At 44.3% G+C, this 26,275-nt stretch overlaps 1 protein-coding gene across 5 annotated transcripts in view; it reads right to left on the bottom strand.

Moving 5' to 3' along the window:
* LOC141258108 (uncharacterized) overlaps positions 1 to 26,275 on the bottom strand; it is a 413,089-nt gene that overhangs the window by 128,557 nt on the left and 258,257 nt on the right. For 4 of the 5 annotated variants that reach the window (XM_073673114.1, XM_073673115.1, XM_073673117.1 and 1 more), the window contains 5 exons: positions 25,464 to 25,583; positions 12,548 to 12,667; positions 3,921 to 4,040; positions 2,817 to 2,936; positions 1,904 to 2,023 (listed from right to left, as the gene is read on the bottom strand). In XM_073673114.1, the coding sequence (XP_073529215.1) occupies positions 1,904 to 2,023; positions 2,817 to 2,936; positions 3,921 to 4,040; positions 12,548 to 12,667; positions 25,464 to 25,583 (600 nt within the window). The remainder of the gene's footprint in view (positions 1 to 1,903; positions 2,024 to 2,816; positions 2,937 to 3,920; positions 4,041 to 12,547; positions 12,668 to 25,463; positions 25,584 to 26,275) is intronic. The other variant, XM_073673116.1, reaches the window with a different exon arrangement.

The raw sequence follows: 26,275 nt of genomic DNA on the forward strand, positions 1-26,275 counted from the left end.
TATTTTTTTAGGGTATGTGCCCATGATCTGGACATAGCAGCACTTTGAATGCAGTATATTTTTCCTGCGTTCAAAACATTGCATTCTATTGAATACAGGTAAATCCACATGCGTTCACTGAACCACACGTACTTACGGCATTCAATACATTCTAGTGGTCAAATTTCTGTTGCGGAGACTAGCGACTCCGCAACAGAATTTAACATACTGCGGTCCTGAAAGACGCGCTGCATGTCAATGTCCGTGGGTGAGCTGCAGCCTCAGATGTACGCATAGTGGACATCGGATTTCTAGAAATCCCATCCACTTTGCTGTAACATATGGACACTGTGCGTTTGATGCTGCATAAACACGGAGCTTCAAACCTGCAGCGGCTCCTGATCTTGGGCACGTACCCAGACTCACCCACAGCATGTCAATTTCTGTAGCGGACGCGCTGCAGATTTTGACGATTAAAGTGTCATTATACGGGGTGGATCCATAATTATTGACATAAAAAATGCGACATTAGAACACAGCGTTTTGGAAGCGCTGTTTCTTGCTGATCGGGGGTACGTAGCTGTGAGCTGTTATTCATAGCCAGGAAACATGATTGCCTTCCTATGCTAAAAATATCAGCTCTCAGCTGCCCCAGAAATTACATGAATGGAAATGCTAATGAGATTAGGTGTTTGGGATTAGCTGACACCTAGCACTTTTGGTGATGACAATGTGTCAATCAGACCCTTTCATTACTAAAAGCTAATTAAAGTGAAGTAAAGAGTTAAATAAACACACACACACAGAGTAAACACTTTATTTGAAATACAACAGATACATTCTTTAATCATTTAAATTAACCAATATACTCACCTCAGGTCTGATGGTAATCCAAGAGTTAAAGCAATGTCCCAGGTTTCTTGTTTAAAATATCTTTATTTAGCTCCAAAATGCATTAATTGATGTACAAAAACACATCTAAAAAATGCATTAAAAAACGCATGAAAACGCATTAAAATTGAGGCAAAACGCACGTTTGTTTGCAATCAAATCCTGAACGTGCACACAGGTGTGACATGCACACATTGTAAGGTAGACAGTACCGTTGAATTTCTGTACTTTAAGGAATTTTCTTTTGTATTTTTTTTTTATTATTTTTTCATCCGTTCACAAAAATTATTGCACAAGAAAAGCAAAAACTCAGTATAGTCACTTATGACAAGTGAGGACACGATCTCCAGCACTGATTGCAATATTTTTTTTCTTATTTGTAAAATCTGTTATTCTGTAAGAACTAATCAGTAACATTTCTTGTGAGGAGCAAAAAGGCTGATTAATTGCACAAAATTCACCAAGTGGTGTCTGCCTTTTATTGAACTAGGCGCATCTTATTCCAGCATGCCCCTCATCAAGATTGGCACACAAAACTCCAGCCTTAATGAATTGGGGCCAGACCTTGAGATTATATTTGCGTCACAGATAACACTGTCAGATGTGACTAGAATGTTAGCTACATTATTTTGCTGTACAGCAGGGGACTTGATGTAGTCATTAAAACAAACAATAATATAATATAGAATGTAATATTATTGTTTGCTTTTTCTTACTCATTAATATTTCCTGCTGTCAGTTTTGAATACGCAGAACTGGACAGGATATATTCACAGACAAGACATAAATGCTCCCAATAGCAGCAACCATTGTTTAGGGAAACTGACATGAAAAGCAGCAGTCTGCATACTGACCCTATATGATACCGGAAAATTCTCAATATTAGTGATTAGCCTCAGGTATATCGCGAAGTTGTGTACAGTTCTGGTGGTATCCCATGTTATTGAGCTGCATCATGAACTACAGCATTCAATGCGGCTAACAAAATTTATTAGTAAGAATCAATCGCTCCAACGGGAAAATCAGGACTTACCTGTGAATCCATCCTTACAAGTACAGATGTAATTTCCCATTGTGTTAGTGCAGGTTGCATTAGGGGAGCAGATATAGCCAGTCTGACATTCATCAATATCATCACAGTGAATTCCATTTCCTAATTAATATAAAGTGCTCAGTTAATTGAAGATATAAAACTAGAAATAAATGTGAAAATTAAAATATATTATCCTACATACATTGTCTAATCAGCTATTGAAAAATAGAAGCATGGAAACATTAACTCATCGAGCTCCTAGATGAAATATTACAAGGTATTCTGACACCGGCTTTTCGTTATGGGGAGACTACAGATAAATCTACTGAAAGCCTGAAGGAAGTGGCTAGTTGGAGAATTTGCCAGCGCAGTCTTATAATAAGCTCTCACTCCATTACTCTGTAAGGCTGGGTTTAGGTTTATCACTGCATGGTAAGTCCTGTCTATTCATGCACAAATACAACAAAAGATAGAGCATTCACTATTGTGATACAAATACCACGCTGCAGCTCGGGATCTTGATACAGAAACCAGTAACTAAACACCCAAGTAGACAATTCAGTGGCCATTGCTGAGTGAAGTTGTAGGTTACTGATTTTTCTATCATGTTGTAGTTAATTCATTGTGTGTTAAGTCAAAAGATGCTACATCTGTGTCTAACTGTGCATGTGTATGACATGTGCTGCTAACTTCCATTACTATCATATATTGCTGATGTATGTCATGTCAGGAAGGGGTTAACTAATGATATAACATTAGAGGTAAATGGAATAATAAAAACTTATTCATCTACATACATTGTTTATCCAGTTACCCTTTAAATAAAAAATATCTACATCTCTGTGCAAGTACAAAACTTGAATGAACTATTCACTTCCATTACTTTCCCATATTGCTGATGTATTGTACTTACCTGTGTATCCAGGATTACATGTACAGGTATAACTTCCCTCTATGTTAGTACAGGTGGCATCAGCTGCACAGTTGTTCTTTCCTCCACATTCATCAATATCAGCAAAATATGACCCATTACCTGATCACAATACAGAAATGATGACTTATTATTGGTCTGTGATGAAGAGCTCTTCCACACTTGTCTTACAATATGATCATAAAGCCTCAATGGATGGTGCTAAATTCTAGAGAATAACTTCTATAGGTCCATTACCTGGACAACCACTTTTTAAAATAAGTACTTCAGCTTGTAAAATAAAGCTAACATAAACTTATCTCCTGCACAGACGCCGAACCAGCGATATCAGCGCCGGGGGTCTTTGGGCTTCCATGACATAGTTATGCCACGTGAGCCCTGCAGTCAATCAGCAACCGGCATTGGGATGCTGCGGTCTCACAATATCATGCAAGCCCCAAGAGACCATGAGCTGACATCTCTGGAATGGCGTCAGTGCAGGAGAGGAGTATATGTTATTTTAGTTTACAAAAATGACTACTTATTTTAAAAAAGGGGATGTCCAGGTAGTGAAGAAACCCTTTATTGAGAGTGAAAACCATTTAGTTAAAATCAATCCATTAATATGTAAATCACTTTCTGAATATTCTTGATGTTTCTATGACACCAACTGTTGTTATTGGAAAGCTATTAACTATAGATGGCACCCAGAATATAAATAAAAGAACACCACAGCAACTATAAATGTATCAGATATATATAAATAGAAAAATTTTCATTACATTCATGTTGCTGCTCAAAGAGTAGACTGATAAAAGACCAGTCATCGTACACAATAAATAAGGGAGTGGCCATAGACCAAAAGAGACGACAAAGATTGTATTTATTATAAAGATAAAAATGCTTTATTATACATGCATATACAGGAAAATGTAAAAAATTGTAAAGGGTGGATACAACAATCTAAAAACAGTGACCATCAGTTCCGGTGGTACAGTATAATACGATCACATCATTCATAGATGGATCACTCGCTCTACAACAATATCAGAGATGACATCCAGTGAATGGTTGTATATACAGACATCTTTATTGATAAGTGATTACCTTGGTATCCATCATTACAAGTACATAAGTAGTCTCCTGTTTTGTTACTACACGTTGCATCAGGAGAACAATCACTGCCATTCTGACATTGTCTATCTGCTTTACAGTCATATCCATCACCTATGAAAAGAATGTAATGTAATGAGTAAAGTAAAATGATTAATTCAAAATATTGATGACACTCAAAATGAAAGTTTCCTTCAACCCCTCCTGCCACGACCAGTTTTTGTTTTTGCACCCTTTTCCTCCCCTTCTTAGTCCAAGAATCATATTTTTTTCTTTAAATGACTGCAGAAGGCCCTGTTGTTTTTTTTTATCTTGAATGAGTTATAGCTTAATTACTTCATTCATTTCACCACATAATGTTCTAGAAAATGAGTAAAAAATTCCAAATGTCACAAAATGTTGAAATTAGGCCACTCTGCTATTGTTTTTTTTTTTTTTTGCTTTTGATAGTATTCACTCAGCAGTGAAGATGGCTAAGCAAAGTGATTTATCAAGTCAACACAAACCAAATTTATATAGTTGTTTTTCTTTTTAAGTGCAAAAAGTGTGCAACCCCACTCTCCCCCCAAATTACTAACTTTTAATAGTATCATTTTGGGATGCAACGTGCCTTGAAAAAGTTTTCATGCCCTGTAAACTTTTCCACATTTTTCACGTTACACTCACGTTTGATTGGGATTTTATACAGGAAAAACCTATCTTTGTACACTGTTAGCCAGTAGATAATCTATCATCTATCTATACCTTGGTATTTGTTACAATCTTTTCAGTTAGCCATTAAAAGGTATTAACCACTAAAGACTAGAGATGAGCGGTGTTCGACTCGAACTGTTCGCCAATCTCAAATTTGAGCTATTTTGGGCGGTGTTCGAGTCTTTCGATGACCGCGAACGATTTGCAAAAAATTCGGCTGTTCGAGGTTATGTTCGATAACTGTTCATGCACCAAAAGCTTAACTAGATTTTTTCACATCATGCAGGGATTGTCTGCCACTCATTATAATGCCACAGCCATGGTGGTTGTGGCATTACAGTGGTTGCCCAAATCGATGGGAACAGTGCTCACAGTGAAACATGAAAAGCCGGCAATTCAGCAGCGGCATACACCGGTACACGACAATTTAGAACAGAAAGAATAGAGCATCACACATAGCTTAGATAGATAGAAACATGTCAGTCACATATATAAGAAGTACAGTGACAGTGTTGGTTACTGTACTTGTCATTTAGTGTTAAAGGATTTATTTAAAAAAATAATAGCGTTTTCATGCACCGTGTCTTTAAAAAAGCGGGCTGGCAATTCAGCATCGGTACCCGACAATTTAGTACAGAAAGAATAGAGCATCACACATAGATCAGATAGATAGAAACATGTCAGTCACATATATAATAAGTACAGTGATAGTGTTGATTACTGTACTTGTCATTTAGTGTTAAAATAAAGGATTTATTAAAAAAAAAAAAATTGGCGTGGGGTTCCCCGTAATTTTAGTCTCTAGCAGAGGTTGAGCAGACGGCTGGGGCAGATGTTTGAAGCCTGGGAAGGGGGTGATATGCACGGAGATTCCCAGGCTACTAATATCAGCCCCCAGCTGAATACCTAGCCTTTACTAGCTATTAAAATGGGGGACCCCCAAAAAAATGACGTGGGGTCCCCCCTATTTTAATAGCTAGCAAAGGCTAGGCAGACAGCTGGGGGCTGATATTAATAGCCAAGGAAGGGTGCCATGAATATTGCCCCCCTCCCAGGCTAGAAACACCAGCCGTCAGCCGCCCCAGAAATGGCGCATCTATAGGATGCGCCAACTCTGGCACTTAGCCTCGCTCTTCCCACTGCCCTGTAGCGGTGGCAGTGGCGTAATAGGACTGGGGTTGATGTCAGCTTATAATGCCAGCTGACATCAAGCCCAGGTTAGTAATGGAGAGGCGTCTATAAGACACCCCCATTACTATCCCCATAGTCAAAGTTAAAAAAAAGCACAACACCCAGAATAAAGTCCTTTAATTGAAATAATAATAATCCTCACAGTGAGTCCCATTACCTGATCAATATAAAATGTTGCAACATTAGAGGCAGATGGCATAATGAAAATATATTTATCCACATACATGATCTAATTAGTTACTGACATATAAGAATATCAAACATTAACACATTGAGCTTTTATAAAGCCTGTTAATAAAGGAAATGGGTATGGAGACAGATGAAAAACAATAAGGTGGGAAGGTGTGCTGAACTCTTCTGCCACACCAAGGGTGCCCTGAGCACCTCATTAACATAATTCAATGAAGAATAGTTTTTGGCAAATGCAGCAACAGATTTGGACTCTATAGGTACAGTGTATATTATGGTCATGTCCATTGTAAGGAGCTGTGCTTGGTTGGATCAGGCATTTTGTGCTGACAGTCAAAAATTAAGGCTTAAGTCCTCAATCATTTTGTTGGGAGCAATAATAGGACTGTCATAGGCATATATGATCCCCCAACTGTGTCGACATTAGCCTCCATTTCATATACAGACATGTTAATGGTTTTATTTCCTATTAGACACTAAAACAAAAGCATCATGTAATACACTTTGGAGGTTGGAGCTCTGTGCACAATTCTCCACTGTGTTCATGGGCCCTAAAAGAAATATCTGATTGCTGTAAACACTCTGAGTACACAAATATGTAGGGTTTTGTGCCACATGGCTAAGGACAGTGCAACAAAAAATGTTCTCAGTTCCTCCATGAATTGCTGCAGTTTTGCCGTGATTGTATTGTGACCACTTGGTGGCTTTTTCAGATAAATCTCATGTGCTTTTTCGTGTATAATCCATGAAGCTAAAATTTTAGCTGTAAAGGCAACCTAAGGCTTCATGGATATCATAGAATCATAGAATCATAGAATGGTAGAGTTGGAAGGGACCTCCTGGGTCATCTGGTCCAACCCCCTGCTCAAAGCAGGATTCACTAAATCATCTCAGACAGATGTCTGTCCAGCCTCTGTTTGAAGACGTCCATTGAAGGGGAACTCACCACCTCTCGTGGCAGCCTGTTCCACTCATTAATCACCCTAACTGTCAAAAAGTTTTTTCTAATATCTAATCTGTGTCTCCTCCCATTTAGTTTCATCCCATTGCTTCTAGTCTTTCCTTGTGCAAATGAGAATAAAGATGATCCTTCTACAATGTGACAGCCCTTGACATATTTGTAGACAGCTATTAAGTCTCCTCTCAGTCTTCTTTTTTGCAAGCTAAACATTCCCAAATCCTGCAACCGTTCCTCATAGGACATGGTTTGCAGACCAGTCACCATTCTGGTCGCTCTTCTCTGAACTTGCTCCAGTTTGTCTATGTCTTTTTTAAAATGTGGTGCCCAAAACTGTACACAGTATTCCAGATGAGGTCTGACCAAAGAGGAGTAAAGACCAATAATGACTTCACGTGATCTAGACTGTATGCTTCTGTTAATACATCCCAGAATTGTATTTGCCTTTTTTGCTGCTGCATCACACTGTTGACTCATGTTCAGTCTATGATCTATTAGTATACCTAAGTCTTTTTCACATGTACTGTTGCTTAGCTCTATTCCTCCCATTCTGTATATGGTTTTTTCATTTTTATTGCCCAGATGTAGTACTTTGCATTTTTCCCTGTTAAAAACCATTCTGTTGGTTGCTGCCCACTGCTCCAGTTTATTTAGGTCTTTTTGAATCCTCTCTCTCTCTTCTCTAGTATTAGCTATCCCTCCTAGCTTTGTGTCATCAGCAAATTTAATCAGTTTACCCTCAATTCCTTCATCTAAATCATTGATAAAGATGTTGAACAATACAGGTCCCAGGACGGAGCCCTGTGGTACCCCACTTGAGACATTCATCCAGCTGGATGTGAAGCCATTTACAATCACCCTTTGAGTTCGATCACTAAGCCAGTTATGAATCCACCTCAACTGTAGTGAGCTGGCCGGCTCTGGCTGTTCTGTGATAATTGATATAGAGCCTGTTACAGAAGTGATTACACAGGATGATGTTGCCACCTTGTGGCCAGAGGTTGCACCTGCGCAGGGTGTGATGACAGAGAAAAGGACTGAGCCTCCTGTGTCCCGCCCTAGATAGTCACGTGACCAAAGTGGGAAGCAGGAAAAAAGCGCGCAAAGAGTCTGCTGTGGTCTGTGAAAAGAGCCAGGACGGTGTGCAGGCCCTCGTGTGTGGCGCAGGAGAGACTCTCAACGTGATTTCTTCTATTTGACACCATATCCTCGGAGCCTTCCCCAGCTTCTGCACTGCTGAAGGATTCAGCTGTTACACTCCCTGCTACTGGAGTGTGGACTACATAAGGGGACCCACCAGAGCTTCTATCCGGATCAGAGAGACTGTAAGCGGGTCCTCTGGCGAGAGGCCGAAGTATCCCTTCCTTTCTTTCCGCGAATTCTGCTGTTCCTGTTTTTTTTTTCCGGCTGGGACGCCCTCCTGCAAAGACAGACAGGCCTGCGACGGGGGACACATCCTTCTGGAGTAAAGGACTGGTAACGTGTGAGTAGGGACAGTGAGGGTCAGCTTATCAGTACACGTTATTACTGTGCATATTTACGGTTGTCATTTATTGTTTTTCTTTGCTATGTTAAAAATGTTTACGAGTAAAGATACGGTTATCAAGATAGAGTCTGTGTGTGGGGATCTTGCTGGGCCAGATCATAGATACCAATGCGCGGCCTTGCCCGCGGTCACTTCAGATATACAGTGGGTACCGAAAGTATTCAGACCCCTTTAAATTTTTCACTCTTTGTTTCATTGCAGCCAATTGGTAAATTCTAAAAAGTTCTTTTTTTTCTCATTAAAGTCCACTCTGCACCCCATCTTGACTGAAAAAAACACAAAAATGTAGAAATTTTTGCAAATTTATTAAAAAATAAAAACTGAAATATCACATGGTCATAAAATATTCAGACTCTTTGCTCAGTATTGAGTAGAAGCACCCCTTTGAGCTAATACAGCCATGAGTCTTCTTTGGAATGATTCATCAAGTTTTTAACAACTGGATTTGGGAATCCTCTGCAATTCTTCCTTGCAGATCCTCTCCAGTTCCGTCAGGTTGGATGGTGAACGTTGGTGGACAGAGGTGAGACCTCTTACATTCTGTTACGGATCCGGGTGGTGGAACCTCTGTGCCGCAGTGCAAGGAGGGACCCAGAGGAGCGTGACTAAGTATCAACTCAGACCGACCCTGGTCGTACGGCGGCTAACGACTCCATGACCAGGGAGGGACCGAGCAGAGGGACCAGGTGCTACTCTGGGGACGACCTTGTAAGAGAGCAGGTGGCTCCCACGGGTCAGCAGACTGGGACTGACCGGTATAGCGGATGGACACAACAGGTTGGCAGAAGTCTCTAGATAGTTGACAGGTGGTCAAGGCAAGTGACGGCAGGAGTCTATAGGTGGTCACGGCAAGTGACGGCAGGAGTCTCTAGGTGGTCACGGCAAGTGCTCCCAGGTGAGCGGGCTGGCAGGCACGGCAGGTAACAGGCAGGTAACAGGCTGGCGGGCAAGACTGGTAGTCAGGCTAGCAGCGGGACCTGAGGGCTGAAGCAAAGGTCTGAAACACTGTGCAACAACTTTTGCTCGGGCACCTCCATTTTGGAGGAGGTGCCTTATATATGGGAGGACCCTCGGCTATTGGCCGGGGACTCCTTAGGACGGCGCGCACGGCCCCTTTAAGAGAGAGGGAGCGCGCGTGCGCCCTAAGCACAGTGCCTGGGAAGCAGCAGGAAGAGGAGCGCAGGAGGACACAGCACGGGGAGCGGGGAGGTGAGAAGGACGAATGTTCCCATGGAGTACTGATACAGTATGAAGTTACCGTGGCTGATAAGCTGATCTTTAGCTGATAAACTCACGTGACCTCAGCCTGCCACAAAGCAATATACACAGATAGGAGTGATTTTACACTCCTGTCAGTGTACAGTGCTTTCTTCTACAGCAGTCACATCAGTGATTGATGTGACTGCTGTAGAAATGACCGGATCGCCGTGGGACAATCTGGATTACGTCAGGACAGCGGACAGGTGAGCGACATGGTTGTTTTTATTTTTATTTTTTTTTATGAGACGAGGGATTCGGGGATTAAGAGAACAATAAAAAAATTATTAAAACTGTGTGTCATTTTATTTCAATAAAAACTTTATTCTGGCGGTGTCTTTATTAGAAAAGTGACAAAACCCGTTACTATATATCTTATAGATGCCCTCCATTACTAACCAGGGCTTCATGTCAGCCGCCAATACAAGGCTGACGTGAACCCCAACCCCATTACCCCACTCTCCACCTCTACACAGCAGTGGGAAGAGCAGAGGCTAAGCGCCACATTTAGCACAGCTTAAGGATGCGCTATTTCTGGGACTGCTGAGGGGTGATATTATTAGTCGCGGAGGGGCCCCTTCCCTGGCTATTAATATCAGCCCCCTGGTGTCTGTTTAGCCTTTTCTGGAAAGATTTTATAGGGGGACCCTACGTCAATTTTTTCTGGGGTCCCCCTGGTATCTATCCAGTAAAGGCTAAGCAAACAGCTAGCCAGAGAATATTTTTGGCTAATGGCCCCTTCCCTGCTACTAATATCAGCTCCCAGCGGTCGGCTTTCCCTTTGCTGGTTAAAAAAATGACGCTGGAGCCCACGCCATTTTTTTTATTATTTTTTTAGGGTATGTGCCCACTATCTGGACATAGCAGTACTTTGAATGCAGCATATTTTTGCTGCGTTCAAAACATTGCATTCTATTGATACAGGTAAATGCACATGCGTTTACTGAACCACGCGTATTTACTGTATTCAATACATTCTAGTGGTCAAATTTCTGTTGCGGAGACTAGCGACTCCGCAAGAGAATTTGACATGCTGCGGTCCTGAAAGACGCGCTGCATGTCAATGTCCACGGGCAAGCCGCAGCTTCAGATGCATGCATAGTAAACATGGGATTTCTAGAAATCCCATCCACTTTGCTGTAACATCTGGATGCTGTGGGTTTGATGCTGCATAAACACGGAGCTTCAAACCTGCAGCGGCTCCTGATCTCGGGCACGTACCCAAATTCACCCACAGCATGTCAATTTCTGTAGCGGACACGCCAGTCTCCGCTGCAGATTTGACTAATTAACGTGTCATTATATACGGTGGATCCATAATTATTGACAACAAAAATTCAGCGTTTTGGAAGCGCTGTTTGTTGCTGATGGGAGGTGCATAGCGGCTAATGAAACGGTTGTGAGCTACTATTCATAGCCAGGAAACATGATTGCGTTCCTAGGCAAAAATAGCAGCTCTCAGCTGCCCCAGAAATTACATGAATGGAAATGCTAATGAGATTGGGTGTTTGGGATTAGCTGACACCTAGCACTTTTGGTGATAACAATGTGTCAATCAGAGGCTTTCATTACTAAAAGTTAATTAAAGTGAAGTAAAGAGTTAAATAAACACACATACATACAGAGTAAACACTTTATTTTAAATACAACAGATACATTCTTTAATCACTTAAATTAACCAATATACTCACCCCAGGTCTGATGGTAATCCAAGAGTTAAAGCAATGTACCAGGTTTCTTTTTTCAAATATCTTTATTTAGCTCCAAAAAGCATTCATTGAATTACAAAACACATCTAAAAAATGCATTAAAAAACGCATGAAAATGCATCAAAATTGTGGCAAAACGCAAGTTTTTTCTGCAGCGTTTTTCCTGCCAAGAGATGCAGAAACGCTGCAGAAATGTCTGCAATCAAATCCTGAACGTGCGCATAGGTGTGACATGCACACATTGTAAGTAGACAGTACCGTTGAATTTCTGTACTCTAAGGAATTTTCTTTTGTATTTTTTTTTATTATTTTTTCATCCGTTCACAAAAATTATTTCACAAGAAATGCAAAAACTCAGTATAGTCACTTATGACAAGTGAGGACACGATCTCCAGCACTGATTGCAATATTTTTTTTCTTATTTGTAAAATCTATTTTTCTGTTAGAACTAATCAGTAACATTTCTTGTGAGGAGCAAAAAGGCTGATTAATTGCACAAAATTCACCAAGTGGTGTCTGCCTTTTATTGAACTAGGCGCATCTTATTCCAGCATGCCCCTCATCAAGATTGGCACACAAAACTCCAGCCTTAATGAATTGGGGCCAGACCTTGAGATTATATTTGCGTCACAGATAACACTGTCAGATGTGACTAGAATGTTAGCTACATTATTTTGCTGTACAGCAGGGGACTTGATGTAGTCATTAAAACAAACAATAATATAATATAGAATGTAATATTATTGTTTGCTTTTTCTTACTCATTAATATTTCCTGCTGTCAGTTTTGAATATGCAGAACTGGACAGGATATATTCACAGACAAGACATAAATGCTCCCAATAGCAGCAACCATGGTTTAGGGAAACTGACATGAAAAGCAGCAGTCTGCATACTGACCCTATATGATACCGGAAAATTCTCAATATTAGTGATTAGCCTCAGGTATATCGCGAAGTTGTGTACAGTTCTGGTGGTATCCCATGTTATTGAGCTGCATCATGAACTACAGTATTCAATGCGGCTAACGAAATTTATTAGTAAGAATCAATCGCTCCAACGGGAAAATCAGGACTTACCTGTGAATCCATCCTTACAAGTACAGATGTAATTTCCCATTGTGTTAGTGCAGGTTGCATTAGGGGAGCAGATATAGCCGGTCTGACATTCATCAATATCATCACAGTGAATTCCATCTCCTAATTAATATAAAATGCTCAGTTAATTGAAGATATAAAACTAGAAATAAATGTGAAAATTAAAATATATTATCCTACATACATTGTCTAATCAGCTATTGAAAAATAGAAGCATGGAAACATTAACTCATCGAGCTCCTAGATGAAATATTACAAGGTATTCTGACACCGGCATTTTGTTATGGGGAGACTACAGATAAATCTACTGAAAGCCTGAAGGAAGTGACAAGTTGGTGAATTTGCCAGCGCAGTCTTATAATAAGCTCTCACTCCATTACTCTGTAAGGCTGGGTTTAGGTTTATCACTGTATGGTAAAGCCCCCGTCTCACATAGCGAGATCGCTAGCGAGATCGCTGCTGTGTCACGGTTTTGGTGACGCAACAGCGACCTCACCAGCGATGTCGCTATGTGTGACACTTTGCAGCGATCAGGCCCCTGCTGTGAGGTCGCTGATGGCTGCAAAGTGTCCTGGGCCATTTTTTGGTCATTGGCCTCCCGCTGGCCAGCACACATTGCTGTGTGTGACCAGCGGTTCCAACAATCAGGCTGGTATCCATGGTAAACATCGGGTTATTAGGGGCACGCGCGCACTTAGTAACCCGCTGTTTACCATGGATACCACTCTGCTACGGTGCGCGGGAGGTTACCGTTCACCTTAGCAGAGTCGTATCCATGATAAACATCGGGTTACTAAGTGCGCGTGTGCCCCTAGTAACCCGATGTTTATCATGGATACGACTCTGCTAAGGTGAACGGTAACCTCCCGCGCACAGTAGCAGAGTGGTATCCATGGTAAACAGCGGGTTACTAGGGTCACACGCGCACTTAGTAACCCGCTGTTTATCATGGTTACGAGCCTGCTCCTGCTTCAGCAGGCTGGTAACCGGGAGCAGGACATCGTGGAAAGATCCTTTCCACGCTGTCGCTGCTCCCCTGATCGCTGGTGAGCCTGCCTGCTTGACAGCTCACCAGCGATGTTTTAGCGATGCAGCAACGATCCCTGACAGGTCGTATCGTTGTCGGGATCGCTGCTGCATCGCTTAGTGTGACGGGGCCTTAAGTCCTGTCTATTCATGCACAAATACAACAAAAGATAGAGCATTTACTATTGTGATATAAATACCACGCTGCAGCTCGGGATCTTGATACAGAAACCAGTAACTAAACACCCAAGTAGACAATTCAGTGGCCATTGCTGAGTGAAGTTGTAGGTTACTGATTTTTCTATCATGTTGTAGTTAATTCATTGTGTGTTAAGTCAAAAGATGCTACAACTGTGTCTAACTGTGCATGTGTATGACATGTGCTACTAACTTCCATTACTATCAGATATTGCTGATGTATTTCATGTCAGGAAGGGGTTAACTAATGATATAACATTAGAGGTAGATGGAATAATAAAAACTTATTCATCTACATACATTGTTTATCCAGTTACCCATTAAATAAAAAATATCTGCATCTCTGTGCAAGTACAAAACTTGAATGAACTATTCACTTCCATTACTTTCCCATATTGCTGATGTATTGTACTTACTAGTGTTGAGCGAGCACTAAAATGCTCGGGTGCTCGAAGCTCGGGCCGAGCTCCCCGTGATACTCGGGTGCTCGACCCGAGCAATGAGCCCAATGTTAGTCTATGGGAGACTCGAGCATTTTTGCGGTGGCACCCCCGGCAGTCTTTTAAAAGCCTAAGAAGTGCCCAAAACGATAGTGACAGTGCTCAAATGACATGGGGACAGCATGGGGATCGCCCCAGGAAGCATTTCTGACCCCCAGGTCACTGCTGTCAACAACGTGGTCAGAGGTATTAAGCCACTTTTACAGGCTCACAATAAAACGAAAGTGAAACTTTTTTCCTGTGAAATATGTTAAGGAACATCGTTTCCAGGGAAAAGACTTGTGTATAAGTTAAAATAAATGACCAAAAACCAAAATACTCCTCCACACCTTCGGCTATGTTCACAAGTAGCATTTTTTATGCGTTTTTGCACTTTTGCATTGCTTTCAACTATGACAAATGCATTCACCGGGAAATATAATTTTAACATTTTACAACCTTATCTGGCCATGTGCTGTGTGACACATGCATAAAGTGCTGAAAAGACATGGGAACAGCATGGGGAAGACCCCTGGAAGCATCTCTGACTCCCAGGTCACTGTCTAAAAGTGTGCCCATCATAAGTGATCCTTGCCGCATCAGAAGATGCAGACTTGCAACTATCCCCATGCAAGTTCTAGTCCCAGGGCAGTGTTCAATTGTACCTCCCCCATTCCTTGCAATACAATCACAAGTATGCAGCCTGCCACCCACCCACCCCCAGGCTGCAATACCATACTGCTTGCTTGCTTGAACTTGAAATTGGGCCTTTTAGGCATGTGGAGGCGGAATCTGGCCACCACGTCATGGCTGTGTTGGCGGCCTGGAATCCATACTCAGTCCCCAGCCGCCCGGCGGCCGGGTGTCCATACTAAGTCCCCAGCTGCCCCGCGGCCGAGTGTCCACATGGTCCCCAGCCGCCTGGGGCAGTCGGGTGTCCATAAACGGTCCCCAGCCGCCCCCATTTCTCCTTGGAACATCCCCCCACACACTTTTCTTAGCCCGGCCTGCTTTAGGCAGCATTGGACGAGCCCACCAGAGAACCAGACTCCTCCGGTGGGCCCTGACTTCTCCATCGGTGGAGTTGAGAGTGCCAAGGTGAGGAGCATGATGATGATGACAGAAGTTAGCATCTGCTATGTTTTCTTTTAATGCAAGTGTAAGTGTGCAGCCTGCCACCCACACACCCCCACACTGCAATTCATACTGCTAGCTTGCACTTGAAATGGGGCATTTTAGTTTAGAGGAGGCCGAAGCTGGCCACTACCTCATGGCTGCTTCGGCAGCGAAATATCCATACTCAGTCCCCAGCCGCCCCTATTTGTCCTGGTGTGCCTTATACATAAGATTAAGCGTGTATACCAAAACATTACCTGTGCCCTCCCCAGTGCATTTAGTGGGAAGGAGAGCCTATTCCGCTGTAGTGTGTGCATGCCAAACCCCTGTTCATGGTACATGCGAAGATGCCTCCCACCTTGCACCTGTCGTTGCAGACTTGCAACTATCCCCATTCAAGTCCTTGTCCCAGGGCAGTGTTCAATTGTACCTCTCCCATTCCTTGCAATGCAAGCGCAAGTATGCAGCCTGCCACCCACCCACCCCCAGGCTGCAATACCATACTGCTTGCTTGCTTGCACTTTAAACTGGGCCTTTTAGGCATGTGGAGGCGGAATCTGGCCACCACGCCATGGCTGTGTCGGCGGCCTGGTATCCATACTCAGTCCCCAGCCGCCTGGTGGCCGGGTGTCCCCGCTTGCTCCCCAGCCTTCAGGGGGAGGCCGGGTGTCCATACTCGGTCCCCAGCCACCCCTATTTGTACCGGCAACCTTTCCCACACTTTTCTTAGCCTGGCCTGCTTTAGGGCAGCATTGGCCGAGCCCACCGGACTATCAGACTCCTCCGGTGGGCCCTGGCTTCTCCATCAGGGGAGTTGAGAGTGCCAAGGTGAGGAGCATGATGAGGATAATAGAAGTTAGCATCTGCTTTGTTTTGTTGTAATGCAAGCGCATGTATGTAGTAGCGGCTAGGCCTGAGGAGGTCAGCGTTTTGGCGCATATCCTACCTCCTCCGAGGATTGCTGGATGTTTTCCTGCTACTATCCAAGTTCTATGACTCCCGTTAAAACAAAGCTTCAGGTGAGAAATGATGGATGAGGTAGTGGCAAAGGAGAAAGAGCAGGAGGAACAGGGACCATTCACATCAATATCAGGCCAGTCAACCAGATATGTCTTGTAGGATATGTTTCTGTAACAAAAGGAGCGGTTCGGCTACACAGTTATAGGGCATACAGTGAGTGCAATGCCTACCAAAAATTTTGAGGCACTCCAATGCCCCTTGGAAATGACATGGAGGTCAGAGGGCGTTAACTAAACCTTTTTTTCCATTTATAGCAACTGGGTCTCCTGTGCACTGTTGGCCTAAGCAGTGAATGGAATGCTTTCCAAAAATTATGAGGTACTGCAAGGCCCCTTACAAGAGCCATGTGTGGCACCCCAGGGGTCTGGTCACCACAGTAATAGAGATTACGTCGGAGAGCAAGTGGGAGGTTTCCTGGTCAGGATCCCTTAAACATGCAACATCCTCCTGCCCCAGTCCTGGGAGGGGAGAATTCTGCCCTTATAAACTGGATCTGGGGTGGGGTTGAGTGAGTCAGAGAACAGTCAGAGTCAGAGTGAGAGCAAGGGAAAGTAACAGCAAGGAGCTCTGTAGGAGCTAGGAGCTAAAGACCAGGGGCTGGAAGCTGAGCAGAGCTCGCCCTGGCAGAAGACAATAAGAACCGGACACAGGAGTCCGAAGCTGTGAGGACTTATATATCCAGCAGCAGGAACCAGCTGGCAGGGGATTTCAGGTCCTCTGGCCATAGAAGCCCGGAGGCTCAGTCACAAGCAAGGGACCAGCACTGCCGTCGTGGAGCGGAGGCTAACAGAAGGCCCCAAGTCACCAGCCATACGGGTGAGCCCTACATGGTACACTCAGGGACGTGGGCTACTTCTACCCACTTACAGCAAGGTAGCCAGGAAGAGTGCAGACAGACGGGGAGGCCTACAACTCCACCTGGCCAGGGGAACTCCTGCTTGCTCACAGACTGACCAGGCCTCTTATGCTAGCCAGTACTCCCGGGAGGGTCTACCTTATAATCATCAGTAAAGACCCTGAACTGCACTGCAAAGACTCTGAGTCATTCCTGCTGCGCTCGTGCACCATCACCCCCATCATCCACACTCACTGCCCTGAGGCTATACTCCTCCCGAGGGGAGTTATCCCTTTCTATGCTGCGCACACAACACCAGCCTCAGCGGTCTGCCTCGCAGCGGTGGTACTCCCTGACCGCAATCCACGGGTGGCGCAGTCGGACAATTAACCTCAAAACCTAAGAAAGACTGCCACTGGTTTGACCAGCCTGAGCCACGGGACCGGGTCACCGCCACGGAGACTACAGACCCCAGAGACCCGGCACTGGGTATCCCACACACGTGTACACACGGCCCAGGGGGCGCGTCACATGCAGTACAGCATATTACAAACATAAGTCCCATTATTGGGGAGTGGGTATCCCATGGTAATTGCGTATGCTTTCCAAGCAAAAGCTGCCAAAAATTAGGACGGAGCAACATGCAATGCCCCTTACAAGAGCCATGCAGTACAGCATATTACAAACATAAGTCCCATTATTGGGGAGTGGGTGTCCCATAGTATTTGCTTATGCTTTCCCAGCAAAAGCTGCCAAAAATTAGGACAGAGCAACTTGCAATGCCCGTTACAAGAGCCATGCAGTACAGCATATTACAAACACAAGTCCCATTATTGGGGAGTGGGTGTCCCATAGTATTTGCTTATGCTTCCCAAGCAAAAGCTGCCAAAAATTAGGACGGAGCAATTTGCAGTGCCCCTTACAAGAGCCATGCAGTACAGCATATTACAAACATAAGTCCCATTATTGGGGAGTGGGTGTCCCATAGTATTTGCTTATGCTTTTCCAGCAAAAGCTGCCAAAAATTAGGACGGAGCAACTTGCAATGCCCCTTACAAGAGCCATGCAGTACAGCATATTACAAACATAAGTCCCATTATTGGGGAGTGAGTGTCCCATAGTATTTGCTTATGCTTTCCCAGCAAAAGCTGCCAAAAATTAGGACGGAGCAACTTGCAATGCCCCTTACAAGAGCCATGCAGTACAGCATATTACAAACATAAGTCCCATTATTGGGGAGTGGGTGTCCCATAGTATTTGCTTATGCTTTCCCAGCAAAAGCTGCCAAAAATTTGGACGGAGCAACTTGCAATGCCCCTTACAAGAGCCATGCAGTACAGCATATTACAAACATAAGTCCCATTATTGGGGAGTGGGTGTCCCATAGTATTTGCTTATGCCTTGCAAGCAAAAGCTGCCAAAAATAAGGACGGAGGAACTTGCAATGCTGGCACCCTGGTGGTATAGTGGTGGTGGAGGCTGAGGATAAGGAGAAGAAGATTAAACAGCCGAAACGAGGAAGCGTATACCCATGTGTAGGTGTGAAGTGGTGCATGTGAATACACCTCCCGAAATAACACAGTGGATTTGACTTTATGTTACTCTGCTGTCATTTGGTGGTGATGAGAAGTCTGGCCCAGTCCAGCCCTTGTTCATTTTGATAAGGGTCAGCTTGTCAGCATTGTCAGTTTACAGGCGAGTGCGCTTATCAGTTATAATTCCCCCAGCGGCACTAAAAACACGCTCCGATAACACGCTAGCGGCAGGGCAGGCCAGGACCTCCAAGGCGTACAGAGCGAGTTCATTCCAAGTGTCCAGCTTGGATACCCAATAATTAAAAGGCACAGAGGAATCACGGAGGATGCTGGTACGATCAGCAAGGTACTCCCTCACCATCTTTTGAAACTTTCCACTCCTTGTGAGAGTACCACGCGCCTCAGGGCCTGTAAGCTGGGCGGGTCTCAGAAAACTGTCCCAGAACGTTGACAGTGTTCCCCTGCCTCTGCTGGATCGGAGTAGCATCTCTCTCGCCTGTACACCTTGGTTGGGCAACGAACTGTGACCTCTGCGGCTAGCGTGTTCAGATGGGAATTTTTTTAAGAGTTCTGCAGCAAGGGCCTTCTGGTATTGCCCCATTTTTGTAGACCTCTCCACCTCAGGAATAAGAGAGTGAAAGTTCTCCTTGTAGCGGGGGTCTACAAGTGTCACCAACCAGTAATGACTGTCACCCAACATTTTGACAACGCGAGGGTCACGGTTAAGGCAGCGTAACAAAGTCAGCCATGCGTGCCAGACTGGTAACGGGCAAGATTTCCGTGTCCTCTCCAAGATGACGACTGACCATGCTCTCCTCCTCCTCTTCCTCCTCCCCCCTGTCCTCAGGCCACCCACGCTGAACCAACGGTATGACACTTGCACAGGTACTACCGTCTACAATGCATGATAGCAGCTCCTGTTCTTCCTCCTCCTCCTCCTCCTCCACCTCTCCCTCATTGTCCCCCAATGCACGTTGGGATGAGATGAGGCTGGGCTGTGTGTAATCGCCCGCTACGGCTTCTTGATCCATCTCATCATACTCTGGCTGCAATGCCTTCTCTTTAATTTTCTGCAGAGAGCGTTGCAAAAGACAGACAAGTGGGATGCTGACACTAATGATGGCGTCATCGCCACTCACCATCTTGGTGGCCTCCTCAAAGTTTGTCACGATGGTACATATGTCAGACATCCAGGTCCACTCCTGAGGTCTTATGTGTGGAGTCTGACCTGAATATCGACGGCCTTGTTGCAGCTGGTACTCCACAACTGCTCTCTACTGCTCACAAATCCTTTGCAATATGTGGAGGGTAGAGTTCCAACGTGTGGGGAGATCACACACCAGTCGGTGTGCCGGAAGCTGCAAACGCTGCTGCAACAATGCAAGGGCGGCGGAAGCTGTAGCCGACTTGCGAAAATGAGCTGACAGGTGGCGTACTTTCACGAGCAGATCTGGCAACTCTGGGTACGATTTAAGAAACCGCTGAACCACGAGGTTAAGCACATGAGCCAGGCATGGTACGTGTGTGATCTCACCTCGCCTCAGAGCCGCCACCAGGTTACGGCCATTGTCACACACGACCATGCCGGGATGTAGGTTCAGCGGTCTCAGCCACAGATCTGCCTGCTCTTTCACAGCTGTCCACAACTCACAAGCAGTGTGAGGTTTATCACCTAAGCTTGGCGGAGGCAGTACTGCAATGCTTCCAGCTTGTAACTGATGTGGTGATATCTGAGATGGAGGCTGAACATGAGGAGGAGGAGGATGCGCAGGAGCTGTACACTGTGGGGGCAACTCTGACTGACATAGGGCCCGCAATCCTCGGTGTGGGGAGGATGTGTTCCATCCCAAGGTCTGACTAGGTCCCGGCTTCCACTATGCTTACCCAGTGTGCAGTCAGAGAGATGTACCGTCCCTGGCCACAAGCACTTGTCCACGTGTCCGTTGTCAGGTGGACTCTCCCAGTAACTGCGTTGTTGAGGGCACGGCAGATGCTTTGGGACACGTGCTTGTGTAGTGCGGGGATGGCACACCGGGCAAAATAGTGTCGGCTGGGGACCGAGTACCGAGGGACGGCCACCGCCATAAGATTGCGGAAGGATTCTGTCTCCACCAGCCTAAAAGGCAGCATTTCCAATGCAAGCAGTCGTGAAATGTGCGAATTTAGGACTGTGGCCTGTGGGGTAGTAGCTGCGAATTTCCGCTTTCGTTCAAAGGTCTGGGATATGGACAATTGAACGCTGCGGTGGGATGTGGACGTGGACGTTGATGCTGTTTCTTGAGAAACTGCCATAACAAGTGAAGACTGAGAGGAGGGGGCATCTTTACATGCAGTATGGACAGGGGATTGCCTTGCACACACAACAGGGGGTTCTATTGCACGAACAACAGTGGAAGAAGCAGTGGTGACACCAGCTGACACTGGTCGTGGACCCTGGGTTTCGCCCCACAAAGTCGGGTGCTTTGCTGCCATGTGCCTGATCATGCTGGTGGTGGTCAGGCTGGTAGTTTTGTCACCCCTGCTGATGCTGGCATGGCAGGTGGAACATATGGCCTTTTTGGGGTTATCAGCAGAGTCTTTAAAAAAATTCCAGACTCTGGAAGACCTACCGCTTGTACTGGCAACGTCCCTCGTGTTGGTGTTACGGGGAACGGTTGCCTGCCTTCTGTCTGCGGCCACCACACTGATTCTTCCTGCCTGTTGGGGTACTCTGCCTCCCTCCCCCTGTGTGCTGCTGGCCTCACTCTGCATGTCCTCCTTCCACGTTGGGTCAGTTACTAGATCATCCACCACCTCCTCCTCTTGCACTTGCGCACCACGATCCTCCTCCTCACTTCCTGGCAATTGTGTCTCGTCATCGTCCACCTTTTGTGACAGATTGCCAACGTCGACTTCCTGTGGCCGTGGCTGTTCAAATATTTGGGCATCGCAACATGGGATCTCCTCTTCCACCACTTCAAGCGTATCAGGCGAGGTGCCCAAATATGGAAATGGACCAGTGAACAGCTCTTCAGAGTGTCCAAGTGTGGGATCACTTGCTGTCTGACGACACTCGGCATGGTGGGAGGAAGGAGCATCAGGGTGAGGAGTATGCAGTCGAGACTCACGGCTACTAAGAGTTGACCATGTGGAAGACAGACCGGAGGTGGTGGTGCCCAGGTAACTGGAAGTATTATCTGCTATCCAATTAATAACCTGTTCACACTGATCAGTTCTCAATACTGGTGTTGTTCTGTGCTTCCCTAGTAATTCGGTCAAAAAGTGGGAGCGAGAAGATGTGGCTGTTGATTGTGGCACATTTTCACCTTGGCCACGGCCCCGTCCTCTGCACGAACCATCACCAGAACGTCCACTTCCACGTCCCTTGCCACGCTCCTTGCCCATTGTAAATGAAGTAAAATAGCTTACACTTGCACTATCAATGGAAAAAGGGTAATAAAGAGTAGATTAGAACCGTGGAAGAGGAAAACCACAGTTATTGTTTACTGGGGTATACCACACTTTTTTAAATAGAGATATTTGCGGCTGAACAGTGAGCGACACACTCAAACTGCTTTTTTTTTAGATACCAAAGGCCCAAAACTGGATAGTACAGCGATTTGACCCGTGGAACTGCGAAACCACACTGGGATGTCGGGCCTACACAAGACTATTTTCAACAGATATATTTTTGTGTCACAACAGTCAGGAGACACTACTGTTTTTCTTTACGGAAAAAACTACCAAAAGCTGAATAATAGAGATTTTTTACCGTGGGATGGCAAAACCACAGTTATTGTTTACTTGGGTATACCACACTTTTTTAAATAGAGATATTTGCGGCTGAACAGTGAGCGACACACTCAAACAGTTTTTTTTTTAGATACAAATGGCCCAAAATGGATAATACAGAGGTTTGAACCGTGGAAGTGCAAAACAACACTTCTGTTTCTCTAGCCTACAGTCATGGCCAAAAGTATTGAGAATGAGACAAATAGTAATTTTTCCAAAGTTTACTGCTTCATTTTTTGCAATGGCAATTTGCATATACTCCTGAATGTCAAAGAGTGATCAGCTTCACAGCAATTACTGTACTTGCAAAGTCAATATTTGCCCAGAAAATGAACTTTAGCCCCCAAAACACATTTCAACATCATTGCAGTCCTGCCATAAAAGGAGCAGCTAACATCGTTTTAGTGATTGATCCATTAACACAGGTGTGGGTGTTGATGAGGACAGGGCTGGCGATCAAACAGTCATGATTAAGTAAGAATGACATCACTGGACACTTTAAAAGGAGGCTGGTTCTTGGTATCATTGTTTCTCTTCAGTTAACCATGGTTATCTCTAAAGAAACACGTGCAGCCATCATTGCACTGCACAAAAATGGCCTAACAGGGAAGAGTATCGCAGCTACAAAGATTGCACCTCAGTCAACAATCTATTGCATCATCAAGAACTTCAAGGAGAGAGCTTCCACTGTTGTCAAAAAGGCTCCAGGGCGCCCAAGAAAGACCAGCAAGCGCCAGGACCGTATCTTAAAACTGTTTCAGCTGCGGGATCGGACTACCAGCAGTGCCGAGCTTGCTCAGGAATGGCAGCAGGCTGGTGTGAGTGCTTCTGCACGCACTGTGAGGCGGAGACTCTTTGAGCAAGGGCTGGTTTCAAGGAGGGCAGCAAAGAAGCCACTTCTCTCCAGAAAAAACATCAGGGACCGACTGATACTCTGCAAAAGGTACAGGGAGTGGACTGCTGAGGACTGGGGCAAAGTCATTTTCTCTGATGAATCCCCTTTTCGATTGTTTGGGACATCTGGAAAACAGCTTATTCGGAGAAGAAGAGGTGAGCGCTACCACCAGTCTTGTCTCATGCCAACTGTAAAGCATCCTGAAACCATTCATGTGTGGGGTTGCTTCTCAGCCAAGGGAATCGTCTCACTCACAGTCTTGCCTAAAAACACAGCCATGAATAAAGAATGGTACCAGAATGTCCTCCAAGAGCAACTTCTCCCAACCGTCCAAGAGCAATTTGGCGCCCAACAATGCCTTTTCCAGCATGATGGAGCACCTTGCCATAAAGCAAAGGTGATAACTAAATGGCTCATGGAACAAAACATAGAGATTTTGGGTCCATGGCCTGGAAACTCCCCAGATTTTAATCCCATTGAGAACTTGTGGTCAATCATCAAGAGACGGGTGGACAAACAAAAACCAACAAATTCTGGCAAAATGCAAGCATTGATTATGCAAGAATGGACTGCTATCAGTCAGGATTTGGTCCAAAAGTTGATTGAGAGCATGCCAGGGAGAATTACAGAGGTCTTGAAGAAGAAGGGGCAACACTGCAAATATTGACTTGCTGCATTAACTCATTCTAACTGTCAATATAACCTATTGGTACTCATAATATGATTGCAATTATATTTCTGTATGTGATATAAACATCAGACAAACACTAATAAAAACCAGAGGCCAGCAGATCATGTGAAAATATAATTTTGGTGTCATTCTCAAAACTTTTGGCCATGACTGTACACCAGACTATTTTCAACAGTTATATTTGTGTCTGAAAAATCAGACACACGCTTTTTTTTTGGGGGGGGGGGACGACACACCAAAAGGTTAATAAGACGGGTATTTGTACAGTGTGAAGGAGGAAAAAAAAAGGATTTTTCCTGGCCCCTGACACCTGGTGCTAAGTCCAGCAATTTCAGCAACAGGAGCACACAGGACTGTAATGCAGCATTTGCTGGTATAACCACTGTGTCTCCTATACAGCCTGCCTGCCTGGTATCTGGGATGGATATTAGTCCTGAAAGGGACTGTTTGTTTGCTCTGGCAGCCTTTACAGACCCTACACTAACTATTTCGCAGTTTATATCTCTCCCTAAATCAGCAGCGCTGTCCCTACACTGTCTAATCCGGAGCGACTGTGTCCAAGATGGCGGCGCCCCATTTTAAATACTCGAGGTGACGCTGTGCGGCCAGCCAATCACTGTAATGCCCACAACCAACATGGCTGCAGCATGGCTGGCAATCCCTGCATGTTCACTGGCTCTGTAAAGAGCGCCAAACATGCAGGGCGGAGACCCGAGCTCCCGCCCAAGTAACCCAGAAATGCTCGGTGCTCGCCGAACATCCCGACTAGCGTGATGCTCGGGCGAGTACCGAGCAGTGTCAAGCATGTTTATTGAGAGTGAAAACCATTTCGTTAAAATCAATCCATTAATATGTAAATCACTTTCTGAATATTCTTGATGCTTCTATGACACCAACTGTTGTTATTGGAAAGCTATTAACTCTAGATGGCACCCAGAATATAAATTAAAGAACACCACAGCAACCATAAATATATCAGATATATATAAATAGAAATATTTTCACTACATTCATGTTGCTGCTCAAAGAGCGGACTGATAAAAGACCAGTCATGGTACACAATAAATAAGGGGGTGGCCATAGACAAAAATAGACGACAAAGATGGTATTTATTATAAAGATAAAAATGCTTTATTATACATGCATATACAGGAAAATGGAAAAATTGTAAAGGGTGGATACAACAATCTAAAAACAGTGACCATCAGTTCCGGTGGTACAGTATAATACGATCACATCATTCATAGATGGATCACTCGCTCTACAACAATATCAGAGATGACATCCAGTGAATGGTTGTATATACAGACATCTCTATTGATAAGTGATTACCTTGGTATCCATCATTACAAGTACATAAGTAGTCTCCTGTTCTGTTACTACACGTTGCATCAGGAGAACAATCACTGCCATTCTGACATTGTCTCTCTGCTTTACAGTAATATCCATCACCTATGAAAAGAATGTAATGTAATGAGTAAAGTAAAATGATTAATTCAAAATATTGATGACACTCAAAATGAAAGATTCCTTCAACCCCTCCTGCCACGACTAGTTTTTGTTTTTGCACCCTTTTCCTCTCCTTCTTAGTCCAAGAATCATATTTTTTTTCATTAAATGACCACAGAACGCCCTGTTTTTTTTTTTTTTATCTTGAATGAGTTATAGTTTAATTACTTCATTCATTTCATCACATAATGTTATAGAAAATGAGTAAAAAATTCCAAATGTCACAAAATGTTGAAAGTAGGCCACTCTGCTATTGTTCTTTTTGCTTTTGATAGTATTCACTCAGTAGTGAAGATGGCTAAGCAAAATGTTTTATCAAGTCAATACAAACCAAATTTATAAGTTGTTTTTCTTTTTAAGTGCAAACAGTGTGCAACCCCACTCTCCCCCCCGAATTAGTAACTTTTAATAGTATCATTTTGGGATGTAAAGTGCCTTGAAAAAGTATTCATGCCCTGTAAACTTTTCCAGATTTTTCACGTTACACCCACGTTTAATTGGGATTTTACACAGGAAAAACCTATCTTTGTACCCTGTTAGCCAGTAGATAATCTATCATCTATCTATACCTTGGTATTTGTTACCATCTTTTCAGTTAGCCATTAAAAGGTTTTAACCACTAAAGACTCAAATTT

This window comes from Phyllobates terribilis, unplaced genomic scaffold (assembly GCF_046119375.1).
Source record: "Phyllobates terribilis strain yellow unplaced genomic scaffold, ASM4611937v1 Scaffold_3__8_contigs__length_932513732, whole genome shotgun sequence".
Lineage (NCBI taxonomy): Eukaryota > Metazoa > Chordata > Amphibia > Anura > Dendrobatidae > Phyllobates > Phyllobates terribilis.